The following is a 20,937-nucleotide window of genomic DNA, read 5'->3' as shown; positions in this document are numbered from 1 at the left end:
TGTTTGGTCGCCCCCATTTAACCTATACCCATTTTTTTTTAACTTTTAACTTGTACCCACTTTTTAAATAACTTCTGCCCCCTTTCTCCTCCTCCTTCTCCTTCTCCTCCCCCTTTCTCCTCCTCTTCTTCTTCTTCTTTTTCTTCTTCTTCTTCTTTCTTCGTTCTCAACGTCCAATTCATTATCTTATACAGAATCGAAGGAATCATCTAGACTTATTCTTTTTACTTTCTCATGTACATAATATGATGTGAATGCTTGAATTAGTCAAAAAATGAATTAAGTTGACAATGTTGAGCATATACCATGCTATAAATATCACCATTGCTGTTGTCAGTTTCCTCACCAAGAAATCCAAAAGGAAAACAAGCTAGATATGGTTAAATACACAGCCTTCGTTGTCCTTCTCTTCTGTCTTCTCCTTGTCGCTGCTACTGGTGAGTCAAATTAAGTAGCTTTTTTTTTTAATCAAATTAAAGGATTGGGATGTTCAGGATTGTCCCAAGATACAAAACAAAAACTTCCTTCAATAAAAACTTCAGTTCTAGAGCTGAAGTTCGACAGTTCCAAAATAAAAACTTACAAAACAAAAACGCCAGTTACAAAAACAAAAACTTCAGCTCTAGAGCTGAAGTTCACCAGTTACAAAACAAAAACTTCAGCTCTAGAGCTGAACTTCAGGCTCGGCTACTAGAATGCTGAAGTTTTGCGTGATTGTCTTTGCTACTTCAGCCCCGTATGCTGAAGTTATGCGAAAAAGTGGGTACGCTTGCAATTTTTTTTGCAAAGCGGACACAAGTTAAAACGTGACACAAAAGGCGGGTATAGATGCAAATGCCCCAAAAATCAGTCACATTCTAAGTATCTGGGAGATCAGACATGCTTATGCCAGATTTCAGATTAATTGGAATTGTAAATCCAAGCAGTAATTGAAGTATAGTTGGTGACTATCGAAAAAGATTGTTCATCCACATTCCACACTAATGACTGTCTTCCATCAAACGAGACCAAGCAAAGAACTACAGATACAGAGTAACAGAGATCGGAATTGGTTGAAAACTAGTATAAAAGCGGGAACTTGGTTGCAAATATTGATGCGTATCATTACAAGGAGATAAAGAAGCGGTATTGCTGTTGGAATCCACAAACAGCTGGTCAATATGATCACGACGAGAGCAAAGTTTTTACCGGAGAGGCAGAATAACTCAATGAACTGCTACACTCGACGACAAGAATCTGGAAGATTCAACTTTGAGATATACAAACTTGACATGATAAGCCTCATATAGCCCATTCAGACGGATTTCTTCTCAATTCATCACTCCTCCATAATGAGCTTAAATAATGAATATGGTCCTTGTACAGGATTGTTCACCTTATAAAAACTTTCATAAGACCAGCAGCATTTCTTTGCTTGTTTACATTTTGGTGTAGTACGAGATCAAGGACCATGATAGAGGTGAAACTCGGAATTCTTGCTGAAAAGTAGAAGAAAAAAAATTGGTTTTTATCCATATTTATAAGCGCAGAAAGAATCTGTGAAATAATGTACATTCTTAATTCACCGCCTAATTATAGCAGCACTAAATAGCAAATGCAAGTACCCAGTGAGTTCAGATGAGATGCATAAATGTCAAGTACCGCAAACCAGGTATTCAGTAAATGCTTTGCAATCAACACATACATAGTTGTCACTAATTCTAAATATAGAAGAGATTTACTCAATCACGAATGTTATTAAGTAGAATGAAGAAGGGTCAAATATATCCCTGTACTATTCAAAAAGGTTTAGAAATATCCTCCGTTATACTATTTGGTCATCGCAACCCTACACGCCTACCGTTATACTACCATCTAAATATACCCCTCATTTGGAAGGACTGCCACGTGGCACCTCAAAATTAAAGAGACCCACCTCAAATTAAGATACCTAGTTCATTACTAACCCGACCCCAATTAGACCCATACCGGCCACTTCAAAAACAGCCCTATCCAATTAAACCCCTCATTTCACTATAATGATTTTCGTTAAAAGCCAAACCAACCCCCCCTTGTTCATCAAATACTTTGAATAGGCCACTATGTTCATGTAAAAATAGGCATTAATCTTCATATGTTTTTTATCTGCAGCTTCAGACATAAACTTGCGTCTATGTGAGTATTTTTGGCAACTTTTTGAGTAATAGATGCAGTGATGATTTTCAATTTCTATGCTGACAAAGTTAAGCATTGAGACAATCACAGGTGATTTTGCAGACATGACGTGGTTGCCTTCTATTTGTCTGATAAAAATGCAGACTGAGCCTTAAAATTCTGATAATCGAACTCGAATCCTCTTGTTCATAGAAAATGCATTTATGTTTGGTTCAAATCTTCCCTCAAACTTCTTGCCAAAGAATGAGATGTCAGAGAAAATGGGTGTCTTTTCTTCTTCGGTAAGGCCCTGATTTCAAAAATCAAAACCAAAATACTTTGCTCTCTCATTGGATGTGGTTGATAGATATATGGATAGAAAATTTTCTTTCTTTTTGAAATTGGTAACATTTGTATTAGGTATAAACATGACTACACTAATTCAGTGTAGTCATCCACAATTACAAAAGGGAGTACAAAGAGAGCCAAACTAAGTCTCTATAAAGTTCATAAGAGGTCTAAAACATCAAAAATACTTTCACTCTCTTCTAAGCACTCTTGTTTACACCAAAAATAAAAGAGCGTAAGGCAGCTCATTTTCAACTTTTGTATTGAACTATGTGTATCTTCAAAACATCTTAGGTTCCTTTCTTTCCAAATTGTCCACCATATACATGCAGGGACAATCTTTCATCTCTCCTTCTGGCCAGACTGCATTCCATCTCTTTTCCAACTTGTTAGGACTTCCCTGATTCTCCCTGGCATAACCCATTTAATTCCCCTCAGGTTGATGAATATCTTCCAAATTTGATCTGTGACACTGCAGTGCAAGAAAAGATGGTTGACTGTCTCCTCCTGAGCTTTACATAAGTAACATCTGGACCCCAACTGATATCCTCTCTTAGTGAGATTATCTTGGGTTAGGACAGCTTCTCTTGCTAGAAGCCAAACAAAACATGACACTTTGTAAGGTATTTTAACTTCCAGATCATTTTCCAAGGCCAGCAACCAATCTGATTATTAGAATGGTTGTACTCCTTGTAAGCTGATCTAACAGAGAAAATTCCTCTTATCCCCCCTTGCCAGAACAACCTATCTTCATTGTTGGTGGTCCCTCTAAACTGTTCCAGAGTATCATAGAGATTTGTCAGCCTCTCAATTTCCCAGTCATATAGAAATCTTCTAAATGTAAGGTTTCATCCTTGACATGTCCAAAGTTCTCCAACAGAAGCTCTTTGTTGTTGATTCAGATTGTAGATGTCCGGGAATAGTTGCTTTAAAGTTCTCTGTCCAAGCCATTTATCTTCCCAGAAGGATGTTTTCATTCCATTTCCAACTCTGAGACTGAAATTGTTTCTGAACCTTGGCCATGTGTTTCTGATAGACCTCCACAGACTCACCCCATAAGGAGTACAAACTGTTTTTGTTGTCCAACTACCTTCCATCCCATACCTTTCTTGAATTACCTTCTTCCATAAAGATTGCTCTGTTGTGGCAAACCTCCATAACCACTTCATCATCAATGCTTGATTCTGAGTTTTCAAATTTCTGATCCCCATTCCCCCTTCTTTCTTGCTGGTAATAAGCACTTCCCACCTGACCAGATGAAACTTACTCTTATCACTGGTGCCTTGCCATAGAAAGTTTCTTCTCAGTGCATCTTTTCTTTTAACTACACTGGTCGGAACTGGAAATAAAGACATCATGTAAGTAGGCATGGCATCCAAAACACTATTGATGAGGATTAGTCTACCTCCCAAAGATAGGTATTTTTTTTTTTGGCAATCCGCTAGGCAAGCGCCTAGGGCTAGTTTTTTATTAATAACAGAAAAGAAAAATACAACAATTAGGAAAAGTAGAAATAAGGGGGGATAATAGCACCGGTATTGTTACCCATATAACACAAACCGGGCTAAACCTTACCTTACTAATCCTATTGAGGCATAAAATAGTCTCACTAGCAAGCATGTAAAAAGAAAGAACTAGCTACAATCAAATATTCAGTGATCACCACAAAGTTTATAACATACTCTGTGATGATATTACAAATCAGAATACTAACATAATGGTAGAATAAAATGATGAAGGAATTAAAATGTTGTCCCTTCTTGTCCAAACTTTCTTCAATTTGTAATTCTTTTTCATCACACTCCCAATTCTTCAAGAAGTATTCAAAAATCATGATTTCTTTTTAGAACGATTGGACCTTGTTGATGTAGTTGAGGCGACCTGCTTTTGTTTTGCATTTCTCATTGGAGGTCGCTTAACATTTAAAAAATCACTAACCTTGTCGTCCCAACTATTTTTCCTTGTACGAGTCTTTTTACCTTTGCCGTTATGCCTTGGTAATAGATCCCCTTTTCTTGATGCATGTGCACGACATTCTTGTAACATTGCTTCTTCTTCTCCTTGTTCAAAAAATTCACTCCCCAAATTAACAGGTTGTGGAGAACTTTGAACGATATTGAGTGTCGCTAAGGCATCTCCTCCTTGTGTCGTTGTCACGATTGTCTTACTTTGTTGTTGTCCTATGTTTTGCATTTTTTTCTTGCTCTTACTTACAGGACCAGTGCTAAGCGTAGCAGGATTTAAGGATTTTAAAGGAGTAGAGCTTACCATTGCATCCAAAAGTTTCCTCTCCTCCAATGAAATGAGTGGCTCAGTTGTTACAATTTGACTCTGCCCAGATTTTGGCACTACTGTTGCTTTTCGATCACCAGCAGAATTTTCGCCTGAGCATTGTTGTTGTTGCACATTATCTCATGTTGCCTTTTGACCCAGGTTTGTTGCTTCTGCGTTTGCAGAAATTCTTGGAACAAAAGCTGGAGCATATGGTTCAACTTGCTGTTGGGACTTGCTGCAGGTGCCGTAAGTGCATGACAATTCAAATTGTTCTTGGGTGCTGCAAATTTCCCCTGAAACTTTGGCTTGACTGGAGCATCAATGTCCTCTCCTGCACTATCCTGTTCATCCTCTTGGTCATCTTCTTCAGATGAAAAACCAGCAATTCCGTCACCCCAGCCCTCCTCATTATCATACTCTCGTTGGTCGTTCCACATTTTCGAGTTAATAACCATCTCCCTCACCTTTGCTTGAATTATTTCTTTGTTATTGCAATTGGAGATTGATGGTTGCCCAGGTTCACCCCATGCTCACCAATTGACTCACAAGATTGAGAGGGAATATTATACATCGATGTGTTCAAGGTGACCAACGATTGCTTGAACATAGGGTTGGCATCCAACATCATTTTAATCTGACTCTTTGATAATTTTCTCCACATGTGGACCGGAGAAATGTATCGTAGGAGTTACCTTCCCTTCATTTTGATCATGGGCCAGCAGTTGCATATTTGGATCAGTAGTCTTACCTTCATTCTGATTCACAGTAACAAGAGCTTTATTCAATGTCGCTGGAGTCGATGAGCTATTTTGATCCAATTTCTGGTCCTTATAACTCTCAACCAGCTGTAAATTCTCTCCAGTCAACTTCCCATCATCATCATTCACATTGCCAAGAGCAGTAAATGAGTTTGAATTTTTTGGTACACCTGGACTCTTTTTTGCGATCTGCATTAGTTTTTTGCTGTTTGGAGTCCTTTTTTTGCTGGAAACCGATGTCCGGTTATCCTTAGTAATATGTTGTCCAGCTTCCCTTGTATGTTGTCTAGCATCAGTAGGTTTTGATCGCTCAGATTCAGCCCCTTCTAAAGCAAACTCAGCTTGAACTAAGGCAGCATTAGAGACATCTACAGCAGCTGTACCTATAGAAACAGTCACACCACCTTGTTGTTGAACCATATCAGGTTGGTTAGAGGTATCTGCTCGGACTGCCTTCAATGCAACATCAGTATCCATAGGATTTGTTGTTCTTTCAAGAAGATCAATCACAGCATCATGTTTATCACTCCTAGATACAGCTCGATCAACAGGAGATTGCAAAGCAACAGTACAATCCAGCTTCGAAACAATAGTAGCTGCAGCAGCTGCTTCAATAGCTACTGTCCAGTTGTTACTCTTATTACCCTTTGTATCAGATGTTGCAAACTCCAATTCCATAACATCTACATGATGTTCCTCATTAGTAGCATCAACATTTGTTGCTTTATCAGTTAATTCAACAAAAGTATCCTTAGGTTCTGCACTACCATTTGCTTTCCCAGTAGTTTTGGTCTCCACTTTTTCTTGCACAGCATTTTTCAAACTCCCACAAGCATCTTGTTCTGCTCCAGCTGACATTTGGGAACCTGTAGTTGCACACTCCGAAACCACAACTTCACTTTGAATCCTAGATGGCCCAGGGACATGTTTAAACATATCAAGGTTGTTTGAATTATCAGCTCGATTAGCAACTGCCTTTAAAGAAACAGCAGTAGCTTCATACATCCTTGAAAATACTGTGGAAGCAGGGATATCACTCAACTTTGTATTCAATGCAACAACATTTTTCAATGCAACATTAGTAGATTGAACAAATGGTGGTTTTCCAATTATTTCACGCGCAGCTGTAGTATCTCGGTCATTCTGTAGTTGGCCCTTAACAACAGCTGGTCGTGGACCATCAGTCAATGCAGACTGAGTCAATGCAGACTGAGTTGCTGCGATATTCTGCTTATTTACATTCGCTCCTTGATGATAAACAAGGGAATTATTTTCAAAATTGTTATCTGGATCCACACTTTTGCCTTCTAAAACCTGTTGCATCTTTCTTGCATTCAACAATTGCCTTAAATCTCCTTGATATTGTTCTACAGGACCTTGATCAATTGGTTCTTGAAAAACTTCTACATCTTCAATCTCATCATTTTTGTGTGCCCTTTTAGATATATATCGACATGTTTTCTCATGGTGGCCCTGATGTTTACAGCAATTACAATACAAAGGTAGATTATCATACACAATTTCCTGAAAAACTTCAACAATTTTTCCAGAATTTTTATCCAAACTTTGGATTCTCACTCGTTTGGGATGCTTGTTCATCAGGTCCAAAATTACCTTCACCCTCGCTGTGCTTGGTCTGGATTTAATTTGTGTCACTTTATCAATGGCTATAGGTTTTCCAGTAGCAGAAGCAATTGATAGCAACGAACGCATAGCAAATAACTCCGGCGACAGATTCGGCAACGAAATCCAAACTACTGCCATTGTAGTTTCTTCGTTTGGATTAAATCCAATTGTCCATGGAAAGACTCTATACTGGTGTTCTTTGCCATTCCATGATAGGTAATTTACTGCACGAGCTAAGGCCTGTACATAATCTTCATTTTGATCGAACCTTAACAGAATTTGCCTTGGTGCGAGTGAACCTACGAGGCATCGACCTTTTGTTCCTAGATGTTTGGGCAGTAAATTTCTTAGCTCTTTGAGATCTGGTGCACCTGAAGATAGTTTAAAAACAACAGATTGGTGTAACCCCTCCATTGCAAATTCACGCCTTTCTTCCATGGTAAAACAAACAGTTGGTTCGTCATGTACATATTGAATCGATTTCAACACTGTTTTTGTTGCAATTTGTGTTGGTGATTTGGTTTGGATCTGAGCAGCATATGTTGGTTTAATAGATGGCTCTCCCACAGCCAAAGGCTGGGGAGAGGACGCAGCAGACATGAAACTCTTCAACACTCCATTAACGTGAAGAATCAGAAGAAGTTAATGAAAAATGCCTGGTTGCTACAGTAACCGCAAAATGAAATTTAAGATCCTTACCAATTGGTTACAGATTTGAGTATGAAATCAATTGGGGATTGTGCGCAAAGAGAAATGCTTCTTTTGACACCAAGTTTGCGACAATCCGCCACCGGATGCCGGAATTATGGCCGGAAAATGGTGACGAAAATACGACTAAATTAGGTAAAGGCAGCATCTAAGAAGCTAGGTGGTGGCGGGGGTGGTGCCTTCCCGTCATCGAGGCCTGATACATGTCCGTCATGTGTTGTCTCAACATCCTTACCTCATCAGCCAAACCAGTGTCCTGTTCAACCAACTGCTTTCGGGCACCGGTATCAACCAACCCAGTTTTGTTGTTGTCCGTCATTGCCTTTTATGTTGTAGAGAGGAGTTACTACTTTGACAACCACAAACCAACCACATTTCTGCTATGAATATAACAAAATGAGGTCATCACGTTAGCGTTAGGGCATTTAACAACAAAAATATCACATTGCGTGCAATGCACCTAGCCACAATTAACGGTTCTAGAATGACTTCGAGGGTCATAAGGTCACTTGGCATCATCCCAATTTGTTCATTTCAACCTCCCTTTTCTTTGCTTTTCTAGCACTTGCTTGATCATTTTCCTTCCTTTTTTTTTTCCAATTATCACTCTTTTCTTTCCTCTCATTTCTCACGTCCCATAATTTCATCCTTTTTTCTTTTCTTTTTTCCCCTTTTTTTTCCTTCTTTTTTTTCTTTTTTAAAAAAATAAAATGATTCGATCGAACCGTATGTAGGTTGCCTACGTATCATGACGCCGCATGAATCAGATCTTTGCGTAGTTCTGGATGATCGAGAGTAAAGCACATAAACTAACATTTTCTTTTTCATTCTCTTCTTTTTTTTTTTACCTCCACAACTACTCTGATGAGAAAAGATAAATAAAACTAGCAAATCCTTTTTTTTGAATTTCTAGACTTAACGTTCTATGACCTATTCTAAACTCAAGCTTAACGGGCATGTTTTTTTTTATCCTTTTGAAACAAATAAACTAGCAAATCCTTTTTTTTTGAATTTCTAGACTTAACGTTCTATGACCTATTCTAAACTCAAGCTTAACGGACATGTTTTATTTTTATCCTTTTGAAACAAATATTCTATTAAGGAAATATCCTAGAAGAGAAAAATATTTTTTTTATTCTTTTTTTTTAGGAAGAAAATCTAAAGAATAAACCACAGAAAATTATTTTGAATTTTCCTTTGATATCTTGACGCAAGATTTTGAAACAAGCAAAAAAAATATTTTTGGGTTTCAATTTTGATTGCCTAAAAGAGAAACTCTGAAAATAAATCAAAGATAAAGTATGTTGTCTTTTTTTCTTCTATGTACAATATCCTAAAGTTCTAATGAAAAGAATTTTTTTTCATTTTTTACTAATTTCCCAAAGAAACTTCTCAAAAGAAAATCTTTTTGGATTTTGAATTAACACCTTAAATAAAGCTTTAAAGAAATACTAAAAGAAAATTCTCTTCTTTTTTTTGAATTTTGGTCCTACTATACTTAAAGGAAACATAAAAACAATTCATTTTAAGTCCTAGATATTTATTGCCTAAAGGAAAAACAACCTCAGAAATTTTTCTTTTTTTCATTTCTAGAATTAGTAATCTAAAGAAAACTTATAACGGAAATATAAAATGAAATATCTCTTTTTTTTTTGGATTTTTGAGTTACAGCACATTTTTTCAAATATAAAGAAGAAAATACAATAACAAAAGACTTGACATTACTGTACAAAACTAGAAAGTAAAAGACGACATAAAATGAAGAACGGACTCAAAACATAAAAATAAAACAAATCTCCTTAAGCAACTCCTGATTGAGCGATCCTGACTGGATGGTCACGAGGTGTCTGTCATGCTCAAACTCCGGTAAATAAATCCACACCTTTATGAGAAAATTTTAAACCAACACTATGTGAGACAATAACACTCCCTACTTGACACATGCAAGACATGATCGAGGCTATTTTTGCAAAATGGCTTATTTGGCCAAAAGGTGGCTAGAAGTGCAAAATTTGGCTAAGACCCAGCAAAGCCAAGAACATAATATTTACTAGTAAGACCGGACCCTATATGGGTTGCCTACGTATCATGTCCCGAAAGACGAGAATCAGGTATGCGTAGTTCGGGCAGATTGGATACGGGCGAGAAACGAAAATGGCTTTATTTTCCATTTTTACTGGTTATCTTCACACTTCACCCTCTCTTTTTTTTCTTTTTTTTTTCTTTTTTTTCATTTTTTTTTTTCATTTGCCCTCAACTATCATTAGTCCGCCAAATGACCATTTTACCCTCGAAGAAATGCAACATGTAGCACATAGGATGCATCAAGATGGTCTGTTTGAAATGTACTACTGTCCGGACATGCTTGCTTTCACATTTCTCAATTACTCCATTCCATATTCCTTTTGACTTGCTTTTTGCTCCAAGTGGCATTCTCAGGTACACTATTGGTAGAGCTCCTATCTTCCCCCAGTATTCTAGCCAAACTATGCATCTCCATTACTTCATTAACTGTATAGATGAAACTCTTGTTCAAGTTAATGTGTAGTCCAGATATAGCTTCAAAAAGAATGAATACCATTCTCAGGAAAAGCAACTGTTCTCTGCTAGCATCACAAAACACCAAAGTATCATCTGCATATTGTAGATGGGTGATTTTCAAGTTGGTTGGCTCCCTAGAGTTTACCCTGAACCCCTTGATCCTATAATTTGCTTTGGCAGTTTTAAACAGATTGTTTAAACCTTCCATAGCCAGAATAAATAGAAAAGGGGAGATTGGATCTCCCTGTCTCAAGCCTCTCTGAGAGGAAAAGAAACCAACAAGTGAACCATTGACTAAGATAGAGAATTTGACAGTACTAATGCAGAATTTGATCCAACTAATCCATCTTTCATCAAAGCCCATCTTCGAAAGTATTCCCAACAAAAAATTCCAGTTAAGGTGATCATACGCCTTTTCTATGTCCAACTTGCACAGGATACCAGGTTCTTTGCTCTTCATTCTAGCATCTACACTCTCATTTGCAATGAGAATAACATCCATTATTTGCCTACCTTTGATGAAGGTCATCTGTTGATTGTCCACCAACTTGCCCATTACTTTCTTGATTCTTTCTGTTAGGATTTTTGAGATTATTTTGTAGACACTACTTATCAGACTGATAAGTCTGAAATCTTTCAGTTCTTTAGCTCCAACTTTCTTAGGAATCAAAGCCACCAAAGTAACATTGAAGCTTTTTTCAAAGACCCCAGTAACTTGAAAATTCTGGACTGCAGCTATCACATCTTGACTAATCACTTCCCATCATTGAATGTAGAAAGCCATAGTATACTCATCTAGACCAGGAGTTTTGTCCCCTGCACATGCTTTGACATTCTCCCAGATTTCAGGAGGCTCAAAAGGGCTCAATAACATCTGATTATCCTCTGAGCTAATAGTTTGGCAGTCCCTTAGGCTGCATTGTGGTCTCCACTCCTCAGCTTCTATGTATAATTTTTGGTAGAAAGAGATTATCTCCCTCGTGATATCTTCAAGATTCTCCACAGTTTCCCTGTTGACTTGTAGCTTGTCAATATTGTTATATCTTTTATGGGCATTTGCAGTTCTGTGAAAGAACTTAGTATTTCTGTCACCTTCTTTCAACCACAAGACCCTGGACCGTTGCCTCCAAGCTATCTCCTCCTTCCGAGCATTTTCCTCAAATTCTAGCATTAGAGAGGTTTTTTTGTGTGTCTCTTCCTCATTCAAGCTCCTCAGTTCTTGTATATCCTCAATTTCAGCAAGTTGGTCCAATATATGTTGTTTCTGTATCTTCAGATTGCCTTGAATTGTCTTGCTCCATTCTTTGAGTTTTTCCTTCAAAGCTTTCAGCTTGAAAGCCAGGATGTAATCAGGTCTGCCAGTACATGAAAAGGACTCCCACCATGTTTTAATTCTATTCTTGAAACCTTCAGTCAGCAGCCACCAATTCTCGAATTTGAAAAAAAAATTCACTGGTTCCTAATTGCCACACTGAATCATGACAGGTGAATGGTCAGAGGTAACCCTGTGAAGGATTGACTGTTTAATGTTTCTAAATCCTTCATCCCATTCTTCAGAGACTAGAAACCTGTCCAGTCTAGCAGCAATGTTGAAATTTGTTCCTTTCTTCCATGTGAACTTGCCTCCTAGTAGTTGCAGATCAACTAAACCCATGTCCTCAATGAAATCTGAGAATTCTGCCATTGATCTGGTATACCTAACACAGTTCTTCTTCTCTGAGGGATATCTAACAGTGTTAAAATCCCCACACACAACCCAAGGCCCAGTGAATAGACCCCTAGCAGCTCCTATCTCCCACCATACTTCTTTTCTTTCAACCCTATCATTAGCAGCATAAATACTGGTTAAATGCCAAACAAATTCTTGGGCTTTGTCGCTGAACTTATATGTGATGGAATATCTACCCACACTACTGACTTCCCCTTCCCATGCCCTACTGTCCCACATAATGAGAATACCCCCACTAGTTCCACTTGCTTCCAACTGGACATATTTCACATCTATTTGCCCATAATTCTCTAACTATCTCCCTGATTTCCCCTTCTACCTTGGTTTCTTGAAAGCAATAGACTTCTGCCTTCCAGCTACTCACCATATTTTTTATCAACTCCCTCTTCCTAGCTCTGTTAAGTCCCCTAACATTCCAAGATACTATTTTAATCATCATTGACTATCGATGACAATATACCCTCCCCTGCTTCTTGTGCCATTGCTTTTGAAACTGCTACCAAGATCTAAGTTTTTCAATTCTTTGCTTCCTTTCTTCTTTGGTGTGACAGCTTCCATCATCAGTGATGTTGACTCCGTTAAATTCTTCCTCTTTCCATCAATTTTCATGAGTAATTGGAGTGCTTCCTTTTCGCACCCTTTGAATTCCACCCCAAACTCTTTGCTCAACCTAATGATATTTTGGTGCACCCAAATTGATGCCTGAAACTCTGGATCCTCTTCATTATCTAGAGAATTTAAGGGGAGAACTTCTTCAATTGTCCACTCTCCAAACATTTTCTCCTCTTCCGGTTGCATGTGCTCTTTTTGCTGCATGTCAGAGGTTGATTGTTCCTTGTTTTTGATTAATACCAAGGCCTTTTCCTTGTTCTCTTCAGTTTGAGCTTCCTCCTCGAGTGTATCATCTGAATTGTCGATCTCAATGGCCTTCTCTGCTTTCTTCGACTTTTTTTCCAAAGGGAGGAACACTGTATTTGCCTGGACCTCTATTAGGATGGGGTCTTTTAATTCCTCCAACTGGGCTATGATTTTTGGCCTTTTATTACAGAGGGTTATAGAATGGTCTATCAATCTTGGGCCCAGAGATTTATTTGGGCCCAATTCATCAGAAATTGAGTCTGGTCCTTTGTCACGTGAGACTGGCACACGTGCAGTACTTTTAAAAGCCTCTCCATTGTTCGATGTACCCACATGACCATAGTACAGTGGAGCCGTTACAATCTCCTTCCCCAGGTGGATACTATTATTGACCATCGGTTCATTTCTCCCTCTATTACCCTGCAGTCCTTGTCCTTCATCATCTTCCTCCCTCGGACACCCCGCCGCTGTAATCGTTATTACAGTCACCAGAATTTCACACCGGATGGGGATTTTGTATAAAAATCCGTCACTTTCCATTTGTATCTCTCTCGGAACCCTACTCCCATCTCCCTTCACTTTTATTCTTGCCCATCGGAGGTGGTTTTTGAGGTTTGTTTCCTCCTCTGTTTCTAGTCATCCCCCACATTGGTCTCCTATGGTTCTGAGAACTTTATCTGACCATAGATTAACAGGTAAACCCAATAGTCTTACCCATACCCAGTCTCGTTTCACCTTTTCCGGCCAGCAACCAGTGGTAGGTTTCCACCAGTCGAGGCTTACTTTGGACTTCTGTCACCGCCATTCTCCCCTTAGCACATGTTCTGCCTCCTTTCTTGTGGGAAATTCGAACAGAAATTGGGAATCATTCATCTCATGAACATTTATGCTGATGGTGGAATTCCACGTGTTGTTTGCCCATCTTCTGATATCGTTCAAAGTTGGAGATTCCTTCAAAGAAATCATCACCTTGCCTACTATGCATCTACTCAACACATCCCTCTCTGATAATTCTGAACTTCCTGGGACCATAATTTTGGAGCTGTTGATTTTTATTGGGGATGATTTTGTGCCTTCAGTGGACCATCTATTTGTTCTGACCGCTTCAGTGTATGAGGACTCCATCTTTGAGATTCTCACTGTCTGGGGCTGCTCCTCTTTCTCTGAAGAATTAACGAGTCTTATAATTTTTCTAGCTATGTCTCCCCACCCAGCATTTAATGAGATTTCCGGTGTAATAATGATAGATCTACTTTCCCCTTGTATAGCAATAAAACTGATGTACCTACCATATTCATTGAATTTAAGGTTACAAAAGTATTCTGTGCAATGTTCTTTCATGTTCCATCTTCTTATTGCCCCGCTATGTTCCTTTGACGCCACATTAAATATCTCTGTCACCCATTTCATGACTTTACTGCTGACATTTACTGTTCTCATCAATTTTCTGCTACGTTCTACCCGTTCAAACCGTGTTCCAGACTTAGAACTAATTTTTGTGATATCAAAAGACTTGAAGCAAGCATTGTAATAAATTCTGTCACTGTCCATATTTAACTGATGAAGTAAAACGAATCTGATTTTGAGGGGAAAATCTGAGAAGGAGAGAAAGAGAAAGAAAGGAAGGAGTCTAGAGGAGAGGAAAGGGAAGAAATCCGGTGAAAGATCCCACCGGAAAGGTGGTTCTACCCTCCTAGGAAGTAGGAGAGAGAGTATCTAGGGAAAGTCTAAGAGAGAGTACTGCTGCCCCAAAAAAAGAAGTGGTGAGATCTGTCCGGAAAAACCTCAAAGGTTAGAGATATTAGCAGTCAGAACGGGTGAAAAACAGAATGAAGCAAAGGAAGGAATTCTGCAATCTTAAGAAGGAGGAGAAAGATGTTTTTTTTTTTGGCAACTGACTGAAAAGTGATTGAAAACTGGCCGGAAAAATGCTTCCCGTCGCCGGAAAAAAGAAAAATGGTCGGAATCTAAAACTTCATGGATTGGTGGGGTCGGAATAAGGGGACGAAGAGGCTGTCCAAAAGAAAGAAAAAAAATTTGTGTTATACATGTAAATTTCTGATTCCATGTAAACCCAAAATCAATCTATGGACTATACATAATTGTTTGTGTTATAACGGGTAAGGATTAAGAAAGAAAAAAAAAATAGCAGAAATTAAAGAAAAGGAAATGGAAAAGAAAAGAGAAAAAAGTAGAGAAGATATTTATGGAAGTTGATTCCACTGTTTAGGGTTTTTTTTGACTTGGGTCGGGTTATGGATAGAGGGAAAAAGAATCAGGTAAAAAAAAGGCTGGGTCTCTTTAATCCTGAGGTGCCACGTGGCAGTCCGTCCAATTGAGGGGTATATTTGGATGATAGTATAACGGTAGGGGTTGAGATGACCCCATAGTATAACGGAGGGTATTTTTAAACCTTTTTGGATAGTACAGGGATATATTTGACCCTTTTCCGTAAGTAGAAAAAGATGTTATCACATTCCTTCATAAGGATACTGTGTATGCTCATAAAACGCTTCTCCATTAGAATGAATTCACTACTTGAAGTCAATCTTCAACTCAGCAAGAAATAGCTGTGAAGTATTTCTATTGCCAGTTTACATCAGATGGCAAAATTACAAGCACCACCATGAAATGTGGCTAAGGTAGAAATCCGGAAACAATGCAACCAAGTAAAAGATTGGTTCGGAAAACTTAAAAATGGTTGGCTTGAAAAATCAGGCAATCAATCTTCAGTCAAACTCAAGGTACAGAGTACAGGAAGTAACAAGCAGATATTTTAATATATGTATAGGACAGCATATGAAAAATGAAATAAAGAGCAGACTTACGAAGAAAAGCAGCTAAGATCCACTCCAACTTCTAAATTTGCAAATTCCACGGCGATTTTCAGCGAAAGAATCTCGTATTGACTGTACCATGGAACAGACAGCTGGAAATAGACCAAGCTCTTTATGTTGCTCCTGAAAATCACGGTGCCCTTTACATCATTTTAGAAGAGAGCTAATGTCAATCAAAATATTCAAAGCAACTTTATACCACTTGAGCTAGTCGATCTTCAATATTCCCAGAACTCATATCAGTGGGCATAAATATCTCTCTATAAGCTGCTCTCAGGCTCTTTATCTGGATACTTGCCAAGAAAACATTAAACTAAAATCAGGAATAAAAAAGTTAAGGATAAAACTAGAGCAATTTAACGTATTGAAATTGATAGCAGACCAATCTTTCAATAGCTTGTAATGGAAAAGGAAATAAAGATCTACAATTCTTTCTTTTTAATATCGGAGGAATCCCCTGTGGGCTGCTTGCTCAACTCGAGTTGGCACACAGGTTCAGAACTCCGGGAACCCCTCTTCCCACCTCCCAACTTAAATACCAGGCTTTGTCCGTGACAAAGTTCGTATATGTGACGTGCGCCTAATCCACATATCACATGTTTCATCTTTACAACTGAACCAAAGCCTTGGGGGAAAAATGATCTACAGAATTCATCTTATCAGACCACATTAATCTCTTTGAAACCATTTTTGATTTACGGGGAAAAGACAACTGAGACACAAATCAGTGAAGGCTTGTAACGTATTCTTTATTTCAAAACTTAAGAAAAAAGCTCACATAAGGTATTAAATCTTAATCTCCATCTCAACAAATTTTCCAAAACGGTTTATTTGGTGCTGGCTGCAGAGTGGCTTCCATAAAGCAAGACGTTTTGATGGAAAGATCTTATGCATAATACTTAAGTCTTAACATCCTCTAATTAATTTAACAATTTGTTTTCTTTAAAGGAAAAAAGGAACAAAATTTTAAAGTAATTAGAAAGTTTCAAGGCATAACACCCCCTAATTTGCGCTTTTAAAGATTAACAGTATTGCAGAAAGCAAAATAAATTGAAATGGTAAAACGTATAAATCTCTTAAACAACATCTGACACCATAACTTCCATTAAAACAGCATACGCGCATCCAATTTTAAAAAGGTTCAAAATTCTAATTAAACCCCCAAGGTGTTACTTAAGAAAAACTTTAAATAACCTTAAGAAGATAATGAGAAACGTTTCAACTTACCAGATTATGCAATATGTCTCATATGTGAACCTTTAGGATCTGTATTTAAATATTTCAAAGAATTTCTTCCACATTGCGAGTATTCTTACTTAGCACATGTTCAATATATGCAGCAGCATGTCCTTTCTCCCGAATGAACAGCACAGAACAGAAGAAGCTTTTTCTTATTGAATCAAAACAGTACCAAGTTGAAAACAAGTCATAGCAAAGGTTAGGGCAGAGGATTTCGGATTTCAGCCGCTGAGACACTATGATTACAGTAGGCAAAAAAGTTAAATACAAACCAATAATATTAGCTGGAACTGGCTCATGATAAAGCAGATGCTGCTAAATACATTCCGCTTACAAAATTACATGACCAGTGCAGTGAAGATACAGGACCAATTTAAAACCTCGAGAGGATCCATATCACATATATGGTTTTCCACTTATCAAAATTTAAATTCCTACATCTATTCGCTAGAAATATAGAGCAATGTTTTCAAAAGAAACGAACCTCTGTAGCAGAGAATCCACGACGTCTTAGGCCTTCAAGATTCAACCCACGAAGCTCAGCTCTTTCCCCCGACACCATCGTGTACTTTGGAACATCTTGAGAAACCTGGAGAACAAAAAGATTGAGATCCCAACAGGAAACACACACGTGATCTAAAAGATCGCAGTTAGCGTGCTGCACTTTGAATATCTGTGCTTTAGATTTGCCAGTGCAGAAGAAACAATTTGAAGATCTTCCACTTAAACTAAGTGGTTAGAAGCTAAGCTATCATGAGGTGCAAATTATAGATGCTTAGCTAACTATGAAACTATTGCTCTCTTAGTTTATCATGAGCAAAAGATTTAAGTTTTGGAAAAGAAACTATTCTTCTGTTTGATTGGAGTAAAACACCGGAAAAAACAGCAAACAATTTGAATAAGGAAAGAATCTTACCACTGAACCACCACCAATGAAAGAAAAAGAACCAATATGGCAAAATTGATGAACTACAATACCTCCTCCAGTGTGAGCATAGTCCTGTATGTGAAGAATTTAAACCATCATATATCCGTTAGATTAAATTTTCCAGAAAAGGCCATGCTTCACAAAAATGACTAAAAAGGAATAGTCAATAACCTCCACCAAAACATGGCCAGCGAGAAGTGTATTGTTTGCCAAAATATTGTTGTTGCGCACTTTGCAGTCATGAGCTATATGGCAAGAGCCCATAATAAGATTGTTATCACCAATAACCTGTTTATGTAAGCTCATTTCAGATAACCATGTACTAAAATTTATAGTTTTCTGCACCGCGGAAAGATTAAATGAGCTAGTTTCTTACGGTTTTATCACTTGGACTTGAAGATCGATGGATGGATACATGTTCTCTGATCTCATTGTTGTCACCAATCTCGAGAAAGCACTCATTCCCAAGCTGAGATGGTTAAAATTACAGACAAGATAATCATTATCTTCATTCTCAAATAAGCACCACCTACTTATATTTGAAGGTGGGAAGAAAGTGATCATGATGAAGAGATGGATCATCATATTGATGGAGACCAATCTGAGCTCAGAAGCCAAACCAAAATGCTTCTTAATTCGACTGCAACGCACATTTAAATATATATGTTGTCATAAGATGATCTAGTACAGTACTGCATAAATTTAGGTGTGAATGAATCATGATGTTTTTCAAACTTTTATTTTCAGTAATGAGTTTAACATCAGGATACCGACCTTATATTTCATGTCTTGGCACTTGACACCAATTACAGCATGATGCCCAAAAATATTGTTTCTCCCGATGACTGTATGACCAGGAAGATCATCTCCAATTACAGCACCACTGTTAAAAATACACTCCCTAAACGGCAATGGAGAGAACGGAAAGGAAGTACATCGAAATAGAATAAAAAAAATTAACTCACGTCATCAGAGTGCAATTGTCCCCCAGTTCAGTATTTCCAAAGATGTGGCTCCCAGGGTACAGTTGACAAGCCCTCCCCAACTTTGCAAAAGGCCCAATGGTACAGAAGGGACCAATTGAAACACCCTACATGGAGAGAAAGCTCCTTCAAGTATCGGCAAAATGCTAATTCAGCTAAGGCCGTAACATATAAAGCTTAACATCTCCAGTAAACCAGCTGAAATGAGTCAAAGGAAGAAATGTGACAATTTCTGATAGAACAATCAATCAACCAACCAACTATGCATCGATCCCAACTAGGTGAAATTGGCTATATGAATCCTGTGCATTCATTTTGCTATATTCCGCATATTTCAGCCCAAAGTACGGCACATTAGAGGTTCTCTAACACTAAAATTCTCTATATCTCGCACTATCTCTATGCTAAGATACATTTTTAACTGGAATTAAAGGATTCACAGCAGACATCGAACCTAATATAAGTGCAATATCAACTAAACCTTAATCCCAACAAGTCGGATTTACCTAAATGGATTTTTTTCTAATAACAGTGGTGTCTGGACCAATTTGCGTGTACTTCATTATTTCATCATGTACTCGTTACCTCTGACCAACACAGGTATTGGGTAAGTCTAACCACCAAAGCTTAGGCAGATGGGAAGAAATCGTTTATTACTTTTTGTCTTTGCCGGGATTTGAACCGTAGTCGCCCATGATTTTCACTTCACTGACTACTAGGCTATACCTTTTGGTGCAATTACCCAATGGACCTTTTACCTCCACTTCATTCTCCTGCTAAATCCAAGAAAAAGAGTTACATGAAGTACCTCCAATATTAAAAAAAAAAAAGGGGGTAGAGAGAAATACAAAACCAATTCTAGATTAAGACTGCACACTAAAAAGTTTCCTTGGAGAAAATTTCTTCAACATTTCTATTCTCAAATCTTCACTAGCTAATCTGTAATTAGAAGTTATATGGCATTGAATGTGGACGACAATGACTTATTATTCCCTATGCAGCTACAAGTTTGAAACTTTTTCCTTACTTTCCCAACTTACTTCCTCTGTTCCATTTTATGCGTCTTAGTTTGACTAGGCATAGAGGTTAAGAAAGTAAGGGAGACTTTTGAATTTTGTGGTCCTAAACTAAAGATGTGTATAGTGTACTAAAATGCCCTTTGAATCTTGCGTCTAAAATATACCTTGTGGGATATTGGAATTAAAAGGTTAACAAAATATAGAAAGCGGCATGCTTTACAAACGGACTAAAAAAGAAAGCAAGACATAAGAATTGAAATAGAGGGAGTAATTTGACAAGACACCCTGTAAGTTTACAATCAGAGGTTACAACCTTAATCAAATGCAGTGAAGCCAAAAAAAAAAAAAATACCACAATTTTAAAGCAAACAAAAAACTTCACCTATGTGCAAAAATTAGAATGTGATAAGTCTGGCAAATGGGTTACAGAGAATTCATATAACCGACCCCACCTAGTTCGGAATTGAAGCATAGTCCATTGATTAACTATTGAATCAAAAAATAAATACTGCTCCTCAAACCGACATTAAAAAATGGCAAAAACTTCAAATTTTCATGAGTAAAAAGGCATAAAGAGACAAAAGAATGTAACTTTACATCACCCAAAATGGCATTGGGATGAACAACTGAAGAGGGGTGAATGAATCTTGAATCTTCTTCAGTTGCATCAGTGACTTTCTCTTCTTCTGAAGCATCTGCATAAAATCAAAAGAATTAAAATTAAAAAATTAAAAAAGAGCATAAATATTTGAAATATCCGGTGCTTAAATAGTAAACGAGAAAAGTGGGAGTTTAAGGACTTTTACTCCAAGTGACTGTGGAAGAAAATCTGCGCAGAGTAAACACTCTGAGAGCAACAGAGAAGCGACTGCGAGTGTAGAGAAGTGAAGACATGACTTAGCAAAATTTGGGGGTCTCTTTCGAATTTTCATGTATTTATTGGACCAGTCCGAGAA

The 20,937-nt window shown here is 37.8% G+C and overlaps 1 protein-coding gene across 5 annotated transcripts; it reads right to left on the bottom strand.

Annotated features, from left to right (window-relative positions):
• Positions 1–850: 850 nt before the first annotated feature.
• Positions 851–20,668, bottom strand: LOC104215630 (probable acyl-[acyl-carrier-protein]--UDP-N-acetylglucosamine O-acyltransferase, mitochondrial). Of its 5 annotated transcripts, none has more exons than XM_070150215.1 (11): positions 20,579–20,668; positions 19,620–19,735; positions 18,945–19,069; positions 18,754–18,862; positions 18,356–18,448; positions 18,151–18,267; positions 17,968–18,051; positions 17,536–17,640; positions 16,012–16,098; positions 15,804–15,935; positions 851–1,478 (listed from the first exon to the last, which is right to left on the bottom strand). In XM_070150215.1, the coding sequence occupies exons 3-10, from the start codon at positions 18,947–18,949 to the stop codon at positions 15,816–15,818; spliced, it is 720 nt and encodes a 239-aa protein (XP_070006316.1). In that variant the 5' UTR covers positions 18,950–19,069; positions 19,620–19,735; positions 20,579–20,668; the 3' UTR covers positions 851–1,478; positions 15,804–15,815. The 5 variants fall into 5 exon arrangements, with proteins under 5 accessions (XP_070006316.1, XP_070006320.1, XP_070006317.1 ...); XM_070150219.1 differs by having other exon boundaries at positions 18,754–18,824; XM_070150216.1 differs by having other exon boundaries at positions 19,689–19,735.
• Between the last annotated feature and the right edge of the window lie 269 nt (positions 20,669–20,937).

The sequence above is a fragment of the Nicotiana sylvestris genome, chromosome 6 (assembly GCF_000393655.2).
Source record: "Nicotiana sylvestris chromosome 6, ASM39365v2, whole genome shotgun sequence".
Taxonomy (NCBI): Eukaryota; Viridiplantae; Streptophyta; class Magnoliopsida; order Solanales; family Solanaceae; genus Nicotiana; species Nicotiana sylvestris.
This window is presented reverse-complemented; position numbering and strand designations above follow the sequence as displayed.

Bases quoted from the DNA above. Each gene is read 5' to 3' on its own strand.
- LOC104215630 (XM_070150215.1), bottom strand. The intron at 18,052-18,150 runs GTTATTGACTAT...CTTCACATACAG, and splicing joins CTGGCCATGTTTTGGTGGAG to GACTATGCTCACACTGGAGG. The intron at 17,641-17,967 runs GTAAGATTCTTT...TTTGTTCTCCAG, and splicing joins TCATTGGTGGTGGTTCAGTG to GTTTCTCAAGATGTTCCAAA.